This window comes from Chaetodon trifascialis, chromosome 9, assembly GCF_039877785.1.
Source record: "Chaetodon trifascialis isolate fChaTrf1 chromosome 9, fChaTrf1.hap1, whole genome shotgun sequence".
Lineage (NCBI taxonomy): Eukaryota > Metazoa > Chordata > Actinopteri > Chaetodontiformes > Chaetodontidae > Chaetodon > Chaetodon trifascialis.
This window is the reverse complement of record NC_092064.1, coordinates 29,912,863-29,932,158: the sequence shown is the minus strand read 5'-3', so window position 1 is coordinate 29,932,158 and position 19,296 is coordinate 29,912,863. Positions and strand designations below refer to the sequence as shown.

Below are 19,296 nucleotides of genomic sequence, written 5' to 3'. Positions count from 1 at the left end.
TATGCACTACACAGTACAACACTGTACACTGACTGTGCAGTAATGCTATGCCCTAAACAGTACAATAATAGCGTAAACTAAACAGTGCCATAATACTGTGCGTACTCCCGTACTACCATACCATACTATATGTTAAACAGTCGAATAATAGTATGTGTAATTCAGTAATACTAAAAAAAGAAACATGAATTAAAACAGGCACCAATGACAGAGATGATATTATTCTTTTATTTTGAATGAAATGTATGTAAATGTTAAGACAGCCCTTTGTTTGTTTTCATCTTTGCATCTGCATCAGTGCTTACATTTAAATACTATTTATCCATATTACTATTATTTGTCCTGTTTTTCATTTATCTCATAAGTATGAATGAGTATGATGGGTATGAAGACATTTATTTGTGTTTTTCTTGTCCTCCTGCTGTCAATAAGCAGCAAGGAAAGACATATACATAAAGTTCTGTTGATTTATTTATTTATCTGAGCACAAAGCCATCTGATAAAAAACTCTAAAGTACAGTTTTAAAGTCATCTCATATGAGACACTCAATAAGATGATCAAAAAACAATCAAAAAGACGAAAAACAGAAAGAAATAAAGCATTGGACTTGTTACATTTCTTTGTTTAGGTGAAATTTCCCAAAAAGTTTTTCAATGTGTAAAATAATTTCCAGCAAAAGTAAATCAGTTGAGGTCATGATGTGGCTTGGTGGAGGTTTTGGTGTGAATGTTGTGGGTTGGTGGAGGTTTTGGTGTGAATGTTGCGGGTTGGTGGAGGTTTTGGTGTGAATGTTGCGGGTTGGTGGAGGTTTTGGTGTGAATGTTGCGGGTTGGTGGAGGTTAATGTTTTCGCAGCAGCTGTAAGAAAAAAACTCCTGATGACAGACAAATAATCACAGACATTATTATATTAAAGAAAAACAACGATTTTATTTCCGGTTTGGCTCATTTGTCGGCTTTAATCGTTGGATGTCGACGTCAACACAACCAGCATAAAAACATCATCCCCCAGAATTCCCTGCGGTGTCGCATATTGACGCATGCGTGTCGCAGCGGTGTCTAGGGCCGGGTATCATGGCGACGTACGTGGACATTCTGAAGAGCGAGTTTCCTGAGATCGACTCGGAGGTGTTCGACTACATCACAGGTAAGAGGCCAGAGACAGAGCCGCTGTGTGCCGTGGACAGAGCCGCTGTCTGTTCGGCCGGCAGACCGGTTCAGACCGGTTTGTAATCTGCCTTGCTAGCCAGACAGCCGCTGCTCTTAGCTCCGGAGCTAATGAGCTAACGGCTGACTGTACTCACAGGAGGGCACCGGCTAGCGCGGCGTGGCTCGCGGGGTTAGATTATCTTGACTAAAACGTGATTAGTTGGGGGATTATAGTCCGGTTTGACAGGACCCAACCCCGAACACTGACCCACATGAACCGTGGCGGTGTCACGGGAGTGTCACGGCGGCAATGCTCGTGCCGTGAAGCCTGTGGAGGAAGGAAACGGCCCGAAGTCTCGACCTGTATTAAACTAAATGAGGAAGTTCAGTCGGTGAGTTCCGGTCGTCTTCACCACAGGTGGACCATGAGCCGGACAAGGTGGATGTCATCTGACACAATGACTGTGACACTGTGTGTGTGTGTGTGTGTGTGTGTGTGTGTGTGTGTGTGTGTGTGTGTGTGTGTGTGTGTGTGTGTCGGATGAGAGGCGAAACGTCTTCCAAGACGAACTGACACGGTCCAGTTGCGAACGATTGAATGCCCTGAAGCTTACAATGACCTGGATGAATGAGAATATTCACAGGCTCGTTGAAGAACAAACTAGAAGAGCTGACTTTGATTCTTGTACTTGCAGCTGATTTGAAGTACTTCATGCGCAGTGGAGTAGTACTTGTATACACTGACTCGTAGTACTGAAACTGTTCCGTCTGCCACTGAAACACAGTGAGCTCAAACGCTCTGAAAAACAGTAGAAAATAACATTAAATAGAAGTATTTAAGGAGTAAATGTACTTCATTACCTTCCTCTGCTAGTGTTTAAGATTGCTTTCCATAACTACAATGAAAGCAGTACAATGTAGAAGCAAATTTCACCTTCAAAGTGTCCAAAATCTACACCTTGACAGCAGGACGACCAGCAGCAGGACGACCAGCAGCAGTGCTTTCGTGTGGCAGTCGGATTCTTAGCATCTACTTTTGTAGAATCTGTACAAATGCACGTGTACATCACTGCTTTTTCCGTTCTCTGTCTCGTGTACTTTCACATTTTTATTTTGACCTCTTTGCCGCCGTGCCTGCTTTTTGTTACCTGCTGGCTGTAACGACTAAATCTCCCTGGTGTGGTATCAATAAAGTCTTATCTTATCTTATCTTATCTTATCTTATCCCAACAAACTGAACTCAAATACATCAAAATGTTTGCCTGAATAAAGAGTCAAAAACAAGCATAGCAAACAGTAAACGAGCGTTCAGACGGAGTGAAGCAGGTTTCGACGTTGATCAGATTTTAAAGCCATCCCTCTCAGACGTCCAGACCGAGACGCCTCTGCTCCTCACCTTGCTGTCGTGATGTACAGGTGTGCTCCCGGATGTGTCTGTGCGCTGTGACATCACCGTTGGGCGTGGTTTTCTCCATTCATTGATTAGTTGGTCTATAAAATGTCCATCAGTGTTTCCCAAAGTCCAACAGGACGTCCTTGTTTTGTCCAGCGTGCAAAGACATTCAGTTTAATGTCACAGAGGAGTCAAGAAGGAGAAAGCGTTCACACTGAAGGAGGTGGAATCACACAAGTTTGACTTTTGTCTTAAAATAGTTATTCAGAAATAGAAATGAATCAACAAAATAGTCGTTGATGGATTTAATAGTCGACAGTTGATCAAGTGCCCCCGTCTCTTCACTGATGTCTCAGTCAAAGTGTCCACCTTTGATCTCAGCAGGTGTGTTAACACCTGAGCAGGTGTTGGATGCAGCAGGCGCTGTGAGTGAAGCGCTGAATGGAAATGTGTGTGTTTCAGGTGTTTTGGACAGCGGAGGAGCAGATTTCGAGGATGGGGAGGAGGTTTACGATGCCATCGGAGGAGTCCTGCAGGAAGTGTCTGCAGACAGTAAAAACGAAGACGACGTCAGAGACATCTGCCTCCAGATGTTCAACACTCTCAAACTGTAAGGACGAGGAGACGTCACGTCTTCCAAAAGCTTTGCAATGATTGAACAATCACTTCCATCAGAGGGACGATTCAGACAGCTGAGAAACATCAGTGTGTTAGTGTCTGACAGGCTGCAGCAGCTGCAGCAGCTCGTCTCCATCACTTCAGATCAGACCACAGCCTCGACTCCTTCAGCCACAGGCTGCCTTCAGAAACAGGAACATGTCTCTTGAGCAGGTGTGTTTTATGTGTTTGTCAAACAGGAACAACCGTCATGGCTCTCAGAGACAGGTGCTGTTGGACGCTCCAGTGCAGCTGTCTCAGATCTCTGGCGACATAGGTAATAATAAAGTTTCACTGTATTTGAACTTCCGATGATATCTGATCAGATAGCTACAGAAGACATTAGGTCTCATTGTTTTGACGCGTCTGTCTCCACCGTCCTCAGTCAGTGCAGCAGAAGACGTTCAGGGAATCTGGATGATGAAGCGTCCTCAGAACACGGTGAGTGGTTTTTAAGACTTGAATCTTATTTTCGCAATAAAAGACTTCCTGTTTGGATTAAAAGCTTCTGCTGACAGGTGTCATTAAACACATCACTTCCTGTCTGTGTCTCCTCAGACAGTGGACGCGAAGAAACTGGAGAAGGCCGAAGCGAAGCTGAGAGCCAAACACGAACGCAGGAATGAGAAGGACTCTCAGAAGGCCTCCAGCCCGCTGTCAGTGCACACCTCACACCTGTGTTTCACCTGTCCTCTCTGTCTTCAGCAGCGCACCTGTCCTCACCTGTCCTTCTTTGCTGTCTCTCACAGAGTCCTGGAGGAGGCGTCGGCCAGTCAGGCCAGCAGTAAGAAGGACAATCGAGTCGACCAATCAGGAAAGAATCGCAGTTATGACATCCGCATCGAGAACTTTGATGTTTCGTTTGGAGAGAGGTGAGCTGAGGTTTGATGAAGATATCTGAGGTTTGATGAAGATATCTGAGGTCTGATGAAGATATCTGAGGTCTGAAGATATTTCTGTCTCCAGGTGTTTGCTGCAGGGGGCGGAGCTGTCTCTGGCATTTGGTCGGCGGTACGGTCTGATTGGTCGGAACGGACTGGGGAAGACGACGCTGTTGAAGATGTTGGCCAGTCGTAACCTGCGTGTCCCAGCTCACATCTCCATCCTCCACGTGGAACAGGAAGTGGCCGGAGACGAGACGCCGGCGCTGCAGAGCGTCCTGGAGAGCGACACGCTGAGGGAGGGTCTGCTGGGCGAGGAGAAGAGGCTGAACGCTCGCATCGCCAACGGAACGTAAGATCCTGACTGACAGACGCAGGGTGACGCTGCGTTCAGGCAGAACGACAGCGCAGCTTTAATCCAGAGCAGGTTTGGAGTGGTTTGCCGGCCTGGTCCGGTGTTCACCTGAGGCCAGGTGTGAACGCCTTCTGTTACGTTCCTTCAAAGTCCCCGGCTGTCTGTGGTAGAGGTGTTTCACCTTGACGCCCTCAGTTTGCGGCCATTGCTATGAAGACACTGAAGTGACCTGAGTGTCCTTCTCAGTCTGTGCTTGTGTTTCTTGTCTCAGTGCTGACGGGATGGAGAGCGTCCGACTGTCGGAGATCTACGGCAAGCTGGAGGAGATTGAGGCTGACAAAGCTCCAGCTCGGTAACCATGGCAACCACACAGTCTCACTCACAACATTCACATCACTACGACAACTGTACTGCAGGAAAAAATGCAATTGTACTGCAGTAAAAACTACGGCTGTACTGCGGTAAAAACTACGGCTGTACTGCAGTAAAAACCACAGCTGTACTGCAGTAAAAACTACGGCTGTACTGCAGTAAAAACCACAGCTGTACTGCGGTAAAAACTACGGCTGTACTGTGGTAAAAACCACAGCTGTACTGCAGTAAAAACTACGGCTGTACTGCAGTAAAAACTACGGCTGTACTGCAGTAAAAACCACGGCTGTACTGCAGTAAAAACTACAGCTGTACTGCAGTAAAAACTACGGCTGTACTGTAGTAAAAACCACGGCTGTACTGCAGTAAAAACTACAGCTGTACTGCAGTAAAAACCACAGCTGTACTATTGATTGATGCAGTCATGAAGTGAAAGTATAAGATGAAGATTAAGATGTACTTTATGAATCACAGCACACACATGCTACAGGGAGGAGGAGACGCACACACGCCATGCTTTATGTGAAATTATTTTTTCCGCGTTTGACCCGTCCTCGGTCCGTCGTTCCTCAGACCAGGAGCGGTGGGCTGCCAGCTGCCAGCTGATGCCGGTGCCGCGCCCGGGGACCCATCCTTCTTCGTCACCGTTGGTCTTGCATGTTTTTAGTGGGGGTTATTTAAGGAGGAAACCCCGGGTGAACACGGGGAGAACATACAAACTCCACACAGAAACGCCCTTTTTCCTCGAGCAGCAGGCACTGAAGGCATGGTGGAGGACACGCCACCAGCGCCCACAGCGGGATTCGAACCAGGGACCTTCTAGCTGTGAGGCGACAGTGTTACCACTTGTGCCACCGTGCTACCAAAGTAATAAGTAATGTGATATCACAATATTCATTAAGCTTCCTTGAAATCTCTGTTAGAGCTTCATCAAACCACAGTGATCAAACATTTAAGCTCAAGTCCTCTGACTCCGCTTCCACGGACGTTCTTGTCTGTCTCCACGAGGCAGCAGTGATGGCGGTCTGCAGACCGTCCTCACGTATCATGACATGTATGTCCTTTGTGTCTGCAGCAGATTATTTGTTCTGTCTGCGCCTTTAAGTCAAATCCACATTAGATGGAAAACAGGAATTCACTGCCCTCGACACACTGAGGCACCAGCAGGAGGCGCTGACTTCACATCCACGTCATTCACTCTGGAATCAAGGCGCTGATGTATGTGTGTGATTGACATCTCTCTCATCCAATCAGAGCCTCTGTCATCCTGGCTGGCCTTGGATTCTCTCCCAAAATGCAACAGCAGACCACCAAGTGAGTCTGCTCCAGCGTGTGCACGCACACACACACACACAGACACACACACACACACACACAGACACACACACAGATTTACATGTAGAACACACTCTACTGCATGTTGGTTTATGGTGTGTGTGTGTGTGTGTGTGTGTGTGTGTGTGTGTGTGTGTGTGTGTGTGTGTGTGTGTGTGTGTGTGTGTGTGTGTGTGTGTGTGTGTGTGTGTGTGTGTGTGTGTGCGCGTGCGTGTGCGTGTGTGTGTCTCTAGGGAGTTCTCAGGAGGATGGAGGATGAGGTTGGCGCTGGCCAGAGCTCTGTTTGCTCGGTGAGTTTCAGCCTTCAGTTCCTGCTCTCAGTCAGTCGTGGTGGTAAATGGTGGTGTACAAGTACACGTGTGTGTGTGTGATGATACACATAATGAAGTACACATGACGTTTACTTTGTGTCTTTGTTTCTCTGTTTCCACGAGGCCGGACCTGCTGCTGCTTGACGGTGAGTCAGCTTCTCCTCACTGCCGCCAGTGGACGCAGTACATGTGGTAGTATGAGTAACAGTAGGACGAGGAGTAGTAGGAGTACAAGTTGTAGTTGTATGAGGACTGCTAGTGGTATTAAGAGGAAGATAAGTGGGAGTACATGAAGTAGGAATATTGTAGTAGGAGTAAGTTTAGGAGGAGTAATAGTAGTTCTGGCAGTGGTAGTTGTAGTTTTGTTACTTGGTGAGAAGAGTAGAAATATAAGTAGTAGTTTTGTGGTTTTGTGGTAGTATTCTCATGTTTTCCTTGTGTTCCTGTGTGTATGTGCGTGTGTTGCAGAGCCTACCAACATGTTGGATGTCAGAGCCATTCTGTGGTTGGAGAACTACCTGCAGGTCTGAACTATGACTCACTTTAGCGTTAGCATACCTCATTGGAAACAATGGGAACGTTACCCAGAAGCTAATAAGTCACTCATCCCACAGACGTGGCAGTCCACCATCTTGGTCGTCTCCCACGACAGAAACTTCCTGAACGCCGTAGTAACAGACATCATCCACCTGCACTCTCAGAGGCTGGACAGTTACCGTGGCGACTACGAAAACTTCATAAAAACCAAAGAAGACAGACTGAAGAACCAACACAGAGAGTATGAGGCCCAGCTGCAGTACAGACAGCACATACAGGTACCGCTGCTGCAGTACAGACAGCACATACAGGTACCGCTGCTGCAGTACAGACAGCACATACAGGTACCGCTGCTGCAGTACAGACAGCAGTACAGACAGCACATACAGGTACCACTGCTGCAGTACAGACAGCAGTACAGACAGCACATACAGGTACCGCTGCTGCAGTACAGACAGCAGTACAGACAGCACATACAGGTACCGCTGCTGCAGTACAGACAGCACATACAGGTACCGCTGCTGCAGTACAGACAGCACATACAGGTACCGCTGCTGCAGTACAGACAGCACATACAGGTACCGCTGCTGCAGTACAGACAGCAGTACAGACAGCACATACAGGTACCGCTGCTGCAGTACAGACAGCATATACAGGTACCGCTGCTGCAGTACAGACAGCAGTACAGACAGCACATACAGGTACCGCTGCTGCAGTACAGACAGCACATACAGGTACCGCTGCTGCAGTACAGACAGCACATACAGGTACCGCTGCTGCAGTACAGACAACACATACAGGTACCACTGCTGCAGTACAGACAGCACATACAGGCACCGCTGCTGCAGTACAGACAGCACATACAGGTACCGCTGCTGCAGTACAGACAGCAGTACAGACAGCACATACAGGTACCACTGCTGCAGTACAGACAGCAGTACAGACAGCACATACAGGTACCGCTGCTGCAGTACAGACAGCACATACAGGTACCGCTGCTGCAGTACAGACAGCACATACAGGTACCGCTGCTGCAGTACAGACAACACATACAGGTACCGCTGCTGCAGTACAGACAGCACATACAGGTACCGCTGCTGCAGTACAGACAACACATACAGGTACCACTGCTGCAGTACAGACAGCACATACAGGTACCGCTGCTGCAGTACAGACAGCACATACAGGTACCACTGCTGCAGTACAGACAGCACATACAGGTACTGCTGCTGCAGTACAGACAGCAGTACAGACAGCATATACAGGTACCACTGCTGCAGTACAGACAGCAGTACAGACAGCACATACAGGTACCGCTGCTGCAGTACAGACAGCAGTACAGACAGCATATACAGGTACCACTGCTGCAGTACAGACAGCAGTACAGACAGCACATACAGGTACCGCTGCTGCAGTACAGACAGCACATACAGGTACCGCTGCTGCAGTACAGACAGCACATACAGGTACCACTACAAAGAGTCTGTTTTTAGTTGGATGAAGGTCACATGATGCGCCTCTTTTCCCAGAATGCATTCTGTTAGTGACACTGGCATGTTTGTGTTTCAGGTGTTTATTGACAGATTTCGTTACAACGCTAACAGAGCAGCTCAGGTCCAGAGCAAACTCAAACTGCTGGAGAGGCTGTGAGTATTCATACAGGTGGCACACCTGAGCACCTGTATCTGCACACCTCAGACACACCTGTCACACCTGATGCACACCTGATTTAAATGTGTGTCAGTAACATCCACCTGGACTCAGATGTACTTGATCAGCACCAGGTGTGTCAGGTGTGTTGTCTGTCTTCAGTACATTCCACAGACACTGTACTCGGTGTACCTGATGTACTGTGTTTTTCTCTCCTGCAGACCTGAACTGAAGCCCATCGAGAAAGAGACTGAGGTGACTTTAAGGTAAGACGATGAGTGTCGGCCATGTTTTCTCTGAGGTGAACCTGGCCTCAGACATGCGAGGTCCCCAGAGGACGAATCCTCAGTGAAGTACACTAAAGTACTCTTTCAGCTGGGTACTGCATCAATGCGGTGTACTACAGAGAGCACCTTTTTTTATTTATTTATTTATTTTTTTCAATTTTGTTTTTATTATGATTTTCATGGTTAACAATTCACCAGTCACCTCCTATTGTCTGTACATTACAACAGATTCATCCAGCAAGACATCCACAATTACACAAGATATACAGTTCGGGATGATTGGTCCTCTCCCAATCACACCACAGAGGAAATCAATTACATACCAAAATTAAGAACATAACTCCTTTGGCTTAGAACAAGAACGCTGGGGTGCATATCGAGAGAGCACCTTTTTTAATCGTGCTCAACTTTGTAAATGAAGCTGTGTTTTCTTGAATAACCAGTCCGCCCACCTGGGACAGGTAGTGTCCAGCTCAGGTGTACTGGCTGCTTTCTGTCGTCTGTACCGTGTGGACGTCTGGTCCAGGTTAATGTGGCCACGTTACCTGTAACACAGGTGCTGACGACTGTCGAGGCTTTAAAACGGCAGCTGTTTCATCTCGCCTCTGATTGGACGGATTGTTGTCCGCTCAGATGTTGACTGGTTGATTGACGTGTTGCGTTTGTCCTCTTGCAGGTTTCCAGATAACTTTGAGAAGCTGTCTCCTCCCATCCTGCAGTTGGATGAGGTGGAGTTTTGTTACACTCCAGACCAGTGCCTCTTCTCCGGACTCAACCTGTCAGCTGACCTCGAGTCTCGCATCTGCATCGTACGTGTCATCAATAAAATTAACCAATGGGTGACCGGATGCCCGTTAGTGGCAGCTGTTGTCATATGAACATGTAAAGTTGATCCTTCAGTCTCACCTGTAGGATCCAGAGAGTGTGAACTCATGGGAAAAGTTTGATTGAACAAAAATGTGTAGTTTTAACGACCAGTCACCTGATCAGTAATCGGGATGGACGGTGGTGGGGTTCACGTGTCGTGTCGTGTTTGTTGTCAGGTCGGCGAAAACGGCGCCGGTAAATCGACCATCCTCAAACTGCTGATGGGTGAGCTGACGCCGGTCAGCGGAGTCAGACAAGCTCACAGGTAAGATGACTAACAGACCAATGAGAGCAGAGCAGTCACCTGAGCTTGTTCACCTGAGCTGCTCCTGTTTGTACAGAACAGTTTACAGGATACCTTTCATGTTCTGCTCGATGAACCTTTTACACTCAGTATAGAGAACCATTAGCGAACTGTTCACGCTCTGTTCAGGGAACCGTTTAGTCTTTGTTGGTGGGTTCTGTTTGAGGAACCTTTTCTCCATGTAGGGAACAGTTTACACTCTTTATATCTGGTGCTGTTCGCTCTCTTGGGGGAACCACTTGTTAACCCTTTCTGTTCAGGGAACTGTTCATGTGCTCCTCACCGGGAACTGTTCCTGTGCTGCTCACAGGGAACTGTTCCTGTGCTGTTCACTGGGAACTGTTCCTGTGCTGCTCACAGGGAACTGTTCCTGTGCTGCTCACAGGGAACTGTTCCTGTGCTGCTCACAGGGAACTGTTCCTGTGCTGTTCTCAGGGAACTGTTCCTGTGCTGCTCACAGGGAACTGTTCCTGTGCTGCTCACAGGGAACTGTTCCTGTGCTGTTCTCAGGGAACTGTTCCTGTGCTGTTCACGGGGAACTGTTCCTGTGCTGCTCACAGGGAACTGTTCCTGTGCTGTTCTCAGGGAACTGTTCTTAGAGAAACCTTTACATGCTTTGTTCAGGCAGCCGTTTAAACACTGCTGATAGGAAATGTTTACTGGACAATCCACACAGGTATGTGTGTTTACCGTTCCAGGAAACGGTTTGTGTGCTCTTTAGGAACTGTTTTCAGGGACTCGCTCGCAGACTGTTTCCACAGAACCTTTTATTAGCGCAGCCATTTACTGCAGCTTCTTTGCTGGTGGTTTTCATTTGTCATCAGGAACTTGAAGATCGGTTACTTCAGTCAGCATCACGTGGACCAGCTGGACCTGAACGTTTGCTCTGTGGAGCTGCTGCTCAACAGGTTCCCCGGTAACCACCGAAACCACGGCAACCAAAACTACAACAGCTACTCACACCGAGGCTTTGTTCGAGATTCTGATTGGCTGGTGTTTGTGTCACAGGTCGGACGGAGGAGGAGTATCGCCACCAGCTGGGAGGTTACGGTATCACCGGAGAGCTGGCCACAAGGCCGGTGGCCAGTCTGTCAGGAGGACAGAAGAGCCGGGTGGCCTTCGCACAGATGACCATGCCATGGTAGTGAGACGTTCAGGGTCCAGCTATTAGTGTACCTGATGATGATGATGATGATGATGATGGTGATGGTGATGATGTCATCTGTCTGTCCTCCAGCCCAAACTTCTACATCCTGGACGAGCCGACGAACCACCTGGACATGGAGACCATCGAGGCTCTGGCTAAAGCCCTCAACAAGTTTAAAGTGAGTGAGAGTGTGTCCTGTTCTTCTTCTGTGGTGAAATAATCTGCACATCAGTGAAACAGCGCTGCACACCTGAGCTCCAGGTATGTCAGGGTCACACCTTGTCAGATGTCCAGCAGGTGTCTTACCTGACCAGGTGTGCACTCCACAATCGATCGTTTGACTCCTCTTTATGTTTCTTACATAAAAAATCCAGAAGAGCTAAATTACATGAAACCTTCAGTTTCCTGACGTGTGTGTGTGTGTCGCTGCAGGTGTATCTCAGGTGTGTTTCCTCAGTGTGTGATGTCATGTGTTTCAGGGCGGGGTCATCCTGGTGTCACACGACGAGCGTCTGATCCGGTTGGTGTGTAAGGAGCTGTGGGTGTGTGAAGGCGGGAAAGTGCGACGTGTCGACGGCGGTTTCGACGAGTACCGAGACATCCTGCACGAGCAGTTCAAGAAGGAGGGTTACCTGTGAGAAACTGACCCCGCCCACCGCTAACATAAACCCCGCCCCCTCCATAACGACACCTGTCACGGCAGCCGATCGGCCATCAGAGCAGACCGGAGGACGTTTTCTTCTCTGAACTGTCTCACCTCCTGCTTCAGGTGATGATCTGCTGCGAGCTGATTGGTTGCTTCTGGTCACCCGTTGAGGTCACCGGGAAGTCTGGAGGAGTCGTCATGAATGTTCTGGAGTTTATTTGAAAGTCAAACAGCCGCCTGTCATCAGTATATCGCCACTTTGAAGCTGATGTTGTTTTGTATGGACTTTGGAGGTTTTATCAGTTTTAAAGGACTTGAGCGTCAAACATTATATTTCCATTCAGAGACGAATAAAAACCATCAGATCATGTGTTCAGTTTCTGTCTTCAGTGGTTTTCACGGACGCTATCGACTTAACGCGTAAAATGAAAAGTGAGCAGATGAACTCGGAGTCAAAGCGGCGTTCAGGTGCTTTGACTTTGTTCAGGTTTGTTTGTTTGGAGTCATTACATTGAAAAAAGGTCGTTGTGGTTTCCGTCCACGAAGCTTGCTGGCTTTGTCTCGTCCATGCTGAGAGACACGATGTCCACTGTGTGACGCCATAAACCTCACATCTTTCCACAGAGAAGAAAACTGATAACAAACCAATGGGGACGATCTGATCAGTGTCCTCGAGTGATGTCACTTGAGTCAGCTGACCAGACCGCCGTAGCTACAGGCTACTTTAGCTGCTGCTAGCTCGTGTTGCTCATCAACGAAAATTATGACTAAAAATCGTCGTCAATGAACCTTTATCGTGTGACGAAACGAGACGAGACGAGACGCAACGTAAATGCTGGTCATGTGACGGTAAATAATTAAATATATAATGCAATATTGTGGACGAATAAAGACGAGACTAAATGTGGTTTACAAAATAAAAACTGCTAAAATGTCTACGACTAAAACGACACCAGATGAAATGTCACAACATGCCGGGTTTAACGATGAAGAAGAAGGTGTGAGGAAGAAAGACGAGAGCTGCAGCGTTGGTTTGTTTTTAACTGACCATCATGAGTGTCGTGTGGTCGATCCGTCCGTCCAGATGTCATCAAATGTCCTCTGAACATCCGACGCATCGTCTCACATAAAGTGTACGATACCAAAGAATAAGAATCCACACGCACACACAGAGACACACACCTCTGAGTTTTCATCAGTAAAATCTATTAAAAAACCAAAAGTTGAGAATTGAAAAAGCTCGTCATTAAACTGCTCGCGCTCCTTCACCTTAAAGACAAACGCACAGTGGTGGACAGACTGTCCCTCAATCTGACACCAGATGGAGACAACAAAAACCAGAAACCAGCTGCACATCCACAGAGGTCAGAGGTCACCGCAGGGCAGCGGCTCCTCTACAGCTCTGCTGTCCAGGCTGCTGCCATGTCCTGCTGTGTCTTCTCTCTCAGGTGAGGCAGGACGGCATCCCTGTAAAACACCTGCAGTTTGGACACTGTTTCCTCCCACAGGTCGGGGTCAAAGGTCACTGGGACGATGGCCGTCTCCTTCAGGGTGAAGACGACGAGGTCAGCCTGCCGCAGGCCCGTCACTGCCAGCTGACACTGGATCTGTGTGAAGTAACTGTGAGACGTCTTCAGACAGTAGACCGAGGACTGGGACAGAAAGACAAGGAGAGGATGTTAGAGACAAGGAGTGGACCACTGAGAAGGGAGGACAGGGTGACACAGGACGCTGATGAAAAGGAAAGGAGAGGACAGACGTTTGTGGACAGTGAGATATCTTACCCCCCCAGCCTGCCGTCCGTCCTGGTCCTGTATTTCCAGACAGAAGGCGGGGTCCTCCCTGCAGGCGTCCTCCACTCGTCTGTGTCTGTGTTTGTAGGGACACTTCACCTCCAGGCAGAGAAGCCGTTGGCCGGTCCGGCTGTCCGTCACAATGCCATCAGGAGACGCAGCCAACCAGGGACGGCGAGCGTCAATGAACAGACCGCAGTCCTGAACCGTGACCGACCGACCCAAAGCAGTGCTCTTCAGCGTCTGCGGGACGACATCATCGACATCATCATCACCATCATCGTCATCATCAGTATTCCACATCTCTACGCTGTGACTTAACCAGTAAGGTGAGCCGTACCTGATACCGGCGGACCACCTCAGCCTCCATGTGGACCCCCCAGCTCATGGCTCTGGTCTGGACCCGCCGCTGCTCACCTGTCCAATCAGAGCCGGATAAAGAACCAGTCAGTGACCTCCAGCCAATAATGATCATCATGAAACTGCGAAGACGTTCACAGTCCAGACAAATCGGCCAATCGATTGACAGGAAATTCAATTCTCGGTGATGACGGTTTGCTGCTTCTCCTACTGGAAACTGCATCGATTCATCAGTGATTATTTTCATCATCAGTTTCTTGATCGATGGTTCGGTCTATAAAATGTCAAGATACCAAAGTTCAGGTCCCCACAGGGACAGAGAGACCAGAACCACCACTGTCTGCGGACAGGCGGTTTTGGGCGTGGCTTACCTGTGACCGCAGCCAGGTAGGAGGTGGGCGGGGTTTTGCTCTTGCCATGAACAAATCGGCAGCGAGTGATGCGGTGAGCCATTGAGGCTGTGATCCGGTTCTTCCTCCACATGAACCAATCCTGATTGGTCCTCTGTCCACGGGTCCGAACCTCCACGTCCTCCACAGTCCACCTGTCCAGCGGGCCTCCGAGGCTCAGAGGGACCTGCTCTGGTTTAAGAGGGGCTCTGTTAGAGAGCTGATCTGGTGTTCGTACAGGATCTGGATCTGGAGCAGCTCTCTGAACCGGTTCCTGATGTGGTCTCTCGACAGGTCTCTGAGTGCCCCGTGTTTGTTTTTGTCCTCCATCAGGACGTGGTGTCACAGCAGGATCGACCCGAGGGCTCTGGCAGGTGTCCTGGTTCTCCTCGGCTGTCTCACTGTCAGACCCAGTCGGAGGGGGTCGTACAGAAGCAGGTCTGGTCTTCTGGGTTTGGCTGGTTCTGGCTTTGGCCCGTGCTCCGTCTCCAGGTGTCGGGGTCTGGATGGATGGGTGATAGCGGACCTTTGGGATGATAGTGTTCTGGGTCCGGCCTGTCGCAGGTGGTGTTGAGGTGACCCGGTTTAACTGATTCTGCATTTTCATGTGGTCCAGATCAGAACTGAAACCAGAACAGAAACTGGTTTTTACGTCAGGATCCTGAAGGATTCACCAAGTTCCTTTAAGACTTTCAAAAGGTAAACAATCACATTTAACACTTTTACTAAGGAGCACATTCGGACCTTCGTTCATACGTCATACTTCCTGTAGACCACACCACCGACTAGAAATCAATTTTCACTTCGTGTCTGTTGGTCAAAAAAGCCGCAACATCTTTTGGTTGTTAGGGCTTTTATTTTGAAAATCTGGAAAATGCCGACCGGAAGTTTTGGCCGACTTGTCCAAACAGGTCAAAAGGCGTCGTTGTGTCAAGCAGGTGAGAGTGAAATGTGTTCTGTCCACTTTGAGTCAAACGTGTAAATCCTCAACAGGACTGACCTCAGATCAGATCCGTTCGATGCTTCGCTACGTTTTTAGCAGCTCTTCTTGAGCTGGAAGCCTGAATAAAGTCAATACTGAACGACAGTCCTCCGAGGACTTCAGTGCTGAGGTCTAACCAAAAGGTGCGCTCAGGTAAGGCCGGAAGCACTGAAGTCTGACAGTTTTGACTGACGTTTGGCGTAAAGCTGTCGGGGCGCGTCGGAGCAGCTTGTCCCCGGAACTACGGTGAGAGCTGCAGCGCGTAGTTTTAATCCACCTGACGGCTGTAAGCACCTGGCTACTCAGGTGGGTTTAACCTATAGAAGCAGAGCAGCTCTTACCTGTTCGTGAAGTCAGTCTGTCGGAGTGAAAAGTGAACTGGAGCTGAGTCAGTTTCGACTCTGACTCATTACCCCGTGCCTCACACACCGCAGGCCTGTGTGTGTGTGTGTGTGTGTGTGTGTGTGTGTGTGTGTGTTTGTTTGTGTGTGCGCGCGCGTGCGCGGACAGACATGTCCCGAACATGTCCTGAACGTGTGTGAGTTGCTCCTCGCCCTGATATTGCGTCATATGAATCGGCCGCTCCCTGTTAAAGGAGCATCAGCCGGTGCGCGTGTTTTCATGTTTCAGAGGATCACGCGCACCACCTGCACAGCTGCTCACACTGTTTAAACGTCACGCCACTTGCACAGCTTACATGTATTTATGTTTGCTGGATATTTTGACTGTTTGCTCTTCCGGTCGGATGCTGGCTGTGTTGCTCTGACGATGACAGAAAGTCTTCCAGTCAGCCGCCATGTTGGATTGTAACAGCCTGCAGAGTAACTGTACCGTGACGTGATACCGCCGCGTGTACTTCTACTTATACGTACAGTGACCGCTGGGTGGCGGAGTGTCAGGATGGCCGAGCGGTCTAAGGCGCTGCGTTCAGGTCGCAGTCTCCCCTGGAGGCGTGGGTTCGAATCCCACTTCTGACAAACACTTTTTGGTGTGAAATGTTGGAGTTCAGTCGGACGAACGCAGCGATCAATAGTCAGATCATTAATGAGACGACGAGGAAGACATCTGCTGCTCTTCTTCGGTCTCAGGAAATAACTTCGACCTCGGAGGGATCCTGTGAGGTGACGTCACGTCGTGTCAGAGCTGAAACGATGCGCTGATCAGATAAATAATTGAATAATCATTAACATTATTAAAGAGTCTGATTCCAGCTGGTCAGTCTGAGGGTTTTTCTTCGATTCGGTCGTAGTAAATCAGTCATTTCAGTCTTCTTCACCACTTTGTGACATCTTACAGAGCGGAGTCATTGGACATTGATGAGCCCTCAGTCTTGTCCGACAGGTGGACGTGTTCGTCTTTGCTGCACCCAGGATGTCCGTCTCTCAGGTGCGTCCCGGTCTGTTCCTCAGCGGTCTGGACTCGGCTCTGAGCCTCAGCGTCCTCTCCAGCAGGAACATCACGCTCATTGTTAACGCCAGCGGGCTGGAGGACGTGACCTACCCCTCGCTGGACGGCCTGCATGTCCTCCACGTCCCCATCCAGGATCAGCCTCACGCCCCCCTGAGACACTATTTTGACCCAGTGGCTGATCGGATCACCCAGAACCCAACGGGAGGAACTCTGGTCCACTGTGCTGCCGGCAGGAGCCGATCCGCGGCCCTGGTCATGGCCTACCTGATGAGGTAAACCACCATCCACGTCCAAGGTCGCTGCGGATGTCTTGTCAAAACCTCTGTATTTTCACAGAAGACAGACGTTGACTTCTCCACCACCGTCTTGTCTCTGTCTCCGCAGGGTCGAGGGTCTCAGCCTCCGCCGGGCTCACGAAGTCGTTCTGGAGCGTCGGCCGTTCGTTCGACCCAACGCTGGTTTCTGGAGGCAGCTGATGGACTACGAGAGGACTCTGTTCAGCAGGAACACAGTGAGGATGGTGAGGACGTCCAGCGGAGTCCTGCCTGAAGCTCTGGAGGACACGAACGCGGTGGCAGCATACTGTGTCAACGTTTGACAGGCTGCGAACCAACTGATCTGATGACGGACACATTTCTACTCTGACATCAAAGCTGCTGACGGCAAAGTGAAAGAATCAAAACCCCGAGGACGCAGAGGACGCCATCGAGCTGGACAGACAGCCGAGCACCAGTCAGGCCTCACAACAGCTTAAACAAGTCTGTTTGCTTATCGTCTCACATTTAGACTCAGACCAACACAGTCCGTCTCTAAACGCGGACTTCCTGTCTGAGCTCTCAGCTCATTGGTTCCTGCTGACGACGCAAATCTTTAAATAAAGTTTCATGTTTAAAATGGTTAAACAGCTGCTCATTGGTTTCCATCTATCACTGACGGGACTATTTTCATTTGGTGCTCTCAAAACAGTGACTTCATGGAGGAGGAAGAGGAGGAGGAGGAGGAAGAGGAGTAGGAGGAAGAGGAGGAGGAGGAGGAGGAGGAGGAAGAGGAGGAGCTCCACACACTGACATTTCTTCACTTTAGAGGCTTCTTGAACTAACTTGTTGAAGTTCTGACGGGATGATCAGATGCTGGAGGCGATCAGGGTCAGAGGTCGGGGGGGACAGAAACAGACAGATCATAACGACAAGCAGTTGTATAAAAAAGACAAAGTTTATTGAGACGTAGACAGAAACGTTCAGTCCTGCTTGTGAGGACGCTGTGATGTCATCAGATCACATGACCGGTCAGGGGTCAGTCTGTTCAGTTCAGTCGTCCTGGATATAAACTATGAAACACTGTGGAGAGGAACGGGACCTGATGGAGAACCAGACTGCAGTCCTGGTCCTGGGCTCAGTACTGGAAGCTTCTCTTGGTCTGGATGTCGTCCAGGATCTGCTGCAGCTCCTCGTCTTCAAACCGGCCCTCCAAACTGAAAACACACACGTGTAGCGTTAACACAGTGACAGCGTTTGGTCAAAGTCGCACAGACAGACTCTGATCTGGTTTCTGGCGGACCGTGACGTGGTCTGGCTGTGATGCGGATCGGACTGACCTGGGGATCAGGGCTTTGGCCTCCTCGGCAGCTTCAGGACACAGGTTTGCTAAACTGGCTAACTCGAACTTGTGGAGCTTCTTCTGCAGGAGGAGACTGAAGACACATGGGGGACAGAAGGGGGGGCGTCAGATCCAGACCAGACCACAGAGAGGAAGCAGACAGGTAAGAGGAGAAGGCTCACCTGCGCACGGCTGTGATGGTCTCTCGGTTCTTGAAGCGGCTGAATCGAGCCGTGTAGTTCAGGGTCTTCATGAACACCTCAGAGAGTTCCTGTTCGTCCTCGGCGCTCTCGTTCTGCTGCTTCCGGTGTTCCAGCAGCATGTGGACCTCGGAGTTCAGCAGAGTCTCAGCGTTCTCAAACTCTGCAAAGACAGACAGTCAGCGAAGAAGAGCTGCTGTGGGCGGCAGTTTGTGGGTCACACCGGCAAACGACAGTAACCGACGACAAGGTACCAACCGGAACTGGTCCCGATAAGAACAACACATACATGAAGTGTATGAAACAGTACAGACCTTTAGGAAACAGCAGCTGTGAAGCGTCCTCTTCAACATCACCGACGTGCGCAGGAGCCGCGCCGCCTCCAGCCGCCATGACGGACGACAACACCGGCTAATAGCTAACAGCTAACAGACACAAAATGGCGGACAACAAGAAGCGCAGCCGGGCCGGGGGTGAAACGGAGCCTCCCGGAGCCTCCCGGCAGCCCGAGTAGAGACTCTGTGGATCACCGAAACTCCTGTAGTCTAAATAACTGACGCAGATTTCCGCTCCGCGCCTTTCAGTTAGACAAAACACAAAGAATCACTTCCGTGTTTGAAACAAATCACTTCCTGTCTGCAGTTATCCTCCTTCAAAGTAAAAGCATGTGAACGG

The 19,296-nt window shown here is 49.4% G+C and overlaps 5 protein-coding genes and 1 non-coding gene across 6 annotated transcripts in view; 3 read left to right on the top strand and 3 right to left on the bottom strand.

Moving 5' to 3' along the window:
- rpl35a (ribosomal protein L35a) overlaps positions 1 to 19,296 on the bottom strand; it is a 61,818-nt gene that overhangs the window by 31,550 nt on the left and 10,972 nt on the right. The gene's annotated exons all lie outside the window — the stretch shown is intronic.
- On the top strand, positions 1,034 to 12,261 carry abcf3 (ATP-binding cassette, sub-family F (GCN20), member 3). The gene is made up of 21 exons (XM_070970906.1): positions 1,034 to 1,147; positions 3,005 to 3,152; positions 3,400 to 3,476; positions 3,585 to 3,640; positions 3,758 to 3,855; positions 3,949 to 4,071; positions 4,166 to 4,432; positions 4,707 to 4,787; positions 6,062 to 6,121; positions 6,376 to 6,432; positions 6,577 to 6,599; positions 6,922 to 6,977; positions 7,068 to 7,268; positions 8,560 to 8,636; positions 8,862 to 8,906; positions 9,604 to 9,736; positions 9,971 to 10,059; positions 10,923 to 11,014; positions 11,107 to 11,239; positions 11,336 to 11,423; positions 11,725 to 12,261. Exons 1-21 carry the CDS (start codon positions 1,075 to 1,077, stop codon positions 11,881 to 11,883), a joined length of 2,136 nt encoding a protein of 711 aa, XP_070827007.1. The 5' UTR covers positions 1,034 to 1,074; the 3' UTR covers positions 11,884 to 12,261.
- LOC139336368 (uncharacterized) lies at positions 13,078 to 15,992 on the bottom strand. Its single transcript, XM_070970462.1, has 5 exons — positions 15,757 to 15,992; positions 14,416 to 15,056; positions 14,025 to 14,101; positions 13,676 to 13,927; positions 13,078 to 13,543 (listed from the first exon to the last, which is right to left on the bottom strand). Exons 2-5 carry the CDS (start codon positions 15,038 to 15,040, stop codon positions 13,286 to 13,288), a joined length of 1,212 nt encoding a protein of 403 aa, XP_070826563.1. The 5' UTR covers positions 15,041 to 15,056; positions 15,757 to 15,992; the 3' UTR covers positions 13,078 to 13,285.
- Positions 16,310 to 16,392, top strand: trnal-cag (transfer RNA leucine (anticodon CAG)). The gene has a single exon. It is a non-coding gene; the product is annotated as a tRNA-Leu (tRNA).
- LOC139336367 (dual specificity protein phosphatase 14) lies at positions 16,712 to 17,724 on the top strand. The gene is made up of 2 exons (XM_070970461.1): positions 16,712 to 17,097; positions 17,210 to 17,724. The coding sequence occupies exons 1-2, from the start codon at positions 16,787 to 16,789 to the stop codon at positions 17,421 to 17,423; spliced, it is 525 nt and encodes a 174-aa protein (XP_070826562.1). The 5' UTR covers positions 16,712 to 16,786; the 3' UTR covers positions 17,424 to 17,724.
- Positions 18,020 to 19,244, bottom strand: polr2d (RNA polymerase II subunit D). Its single transcript, XM_070970506.1, has 4 exons — positions 18,936 to 19,244; positions 18,604 to 18,784; positions 18,420 to 18,515; positions 18,020 to 18,296 (listed from the first exon to the last, which is right to left on the bottom strand). The coding sequence occupies exons 1-4, from the start codon at positions 19,012 to 19,014 to the stop codon at positions 18,218 to 18,220; spliced, it is 435 nt and encodes a 144-aa protein (XP_070826607.1). The 5' UTR covers positions 19,015 to 19,244; the 3' UTR covers positions 18,020 to 18,217.

Excerpts from the sequence above, each read along its gene's own strand:
- polr2d (XM_070970506.1), bottom strand. The coding sequence starts at position 19,014 with ATGGCGGCTGGAGGCGGCGCGGCTCCTGCGCACGTCGGTGATGTTGAA. Across the intron at positions 18,785-18,935 it reads ACAGCTGCTGTTTCCTAAAG|AGTTTGAGAACGCTGAGACT; the intron begins GTCTGTACTGTT and ends CTGTCTTTGCAG. Across the intron at positions 18,516-18,603 it reads ACCATCACAGCCGTGCGCAG|TCTCCTCCTGCAGAAGAAGC; the intron begins GTGAGCCTTCTC and ends ATGTGTCTTCAG.
- abcf3 (XM_070970906.1), top strand. The coding sequence starts at position 1,075 with ATGGCGACGTACGTGGACATTCTGAAGAGCGAGTTTCCTGAGATCGAC. Across the intron at positions 4,788-6,061 it reads GCTGACAAAGCTCCAGCTCG|AGCCTCTGTCATCCTGGCTG; the intron begins GTAACCATGGCA and ends TCATCCAATCAG. Across the intron at positions 6,600-6,921 it reads GGACCTGCTGCTGCTTGACG|AGCCTACCAACATGTTGGAT; the intron begins GTGAGTCAGCTT and ends CGTGTGTTGCAG.
- LOC139336367 (XM_070970461.1), top strand. The coding sequence starts at position 16,787 with ATGTCCGTCTCTCAGGTGCGTCCCGGTCTGTTCCTCAGCGGTCTGGAC. Across the intron at positions 17,098-17,209 it reads GTCATGGCCTACCTGATGAG|GGTCGAGGGTCTCAGCCTCC; the intron begins GTAAACCACCAT and ends CTGTCTCCGCAG.
- LOC139336368 (XM_070970462.1), bottom strand. The coding sequence starts at position 15,040 with ATGAAAATGCAGAATCAGTTAAACCGGGTCACCTCAACACCACCTGCG. Across the intron at positions 14,102-14,415 it reads CTACCTGGCTGCGGTCACAG|GTGAGCAGCGGCGGGTCCAG; the intron begins GTAAGCCACGCC and ends CTGATTGGACAG. Across the intron at positions 13,544-13,675 it reads ACGGACGGCAGGCTGGGGGG|TCCTCGGTCTACTGTCTGAA; the intron begins GTAAGATATCTC and ends TTTCTGTCCCAG.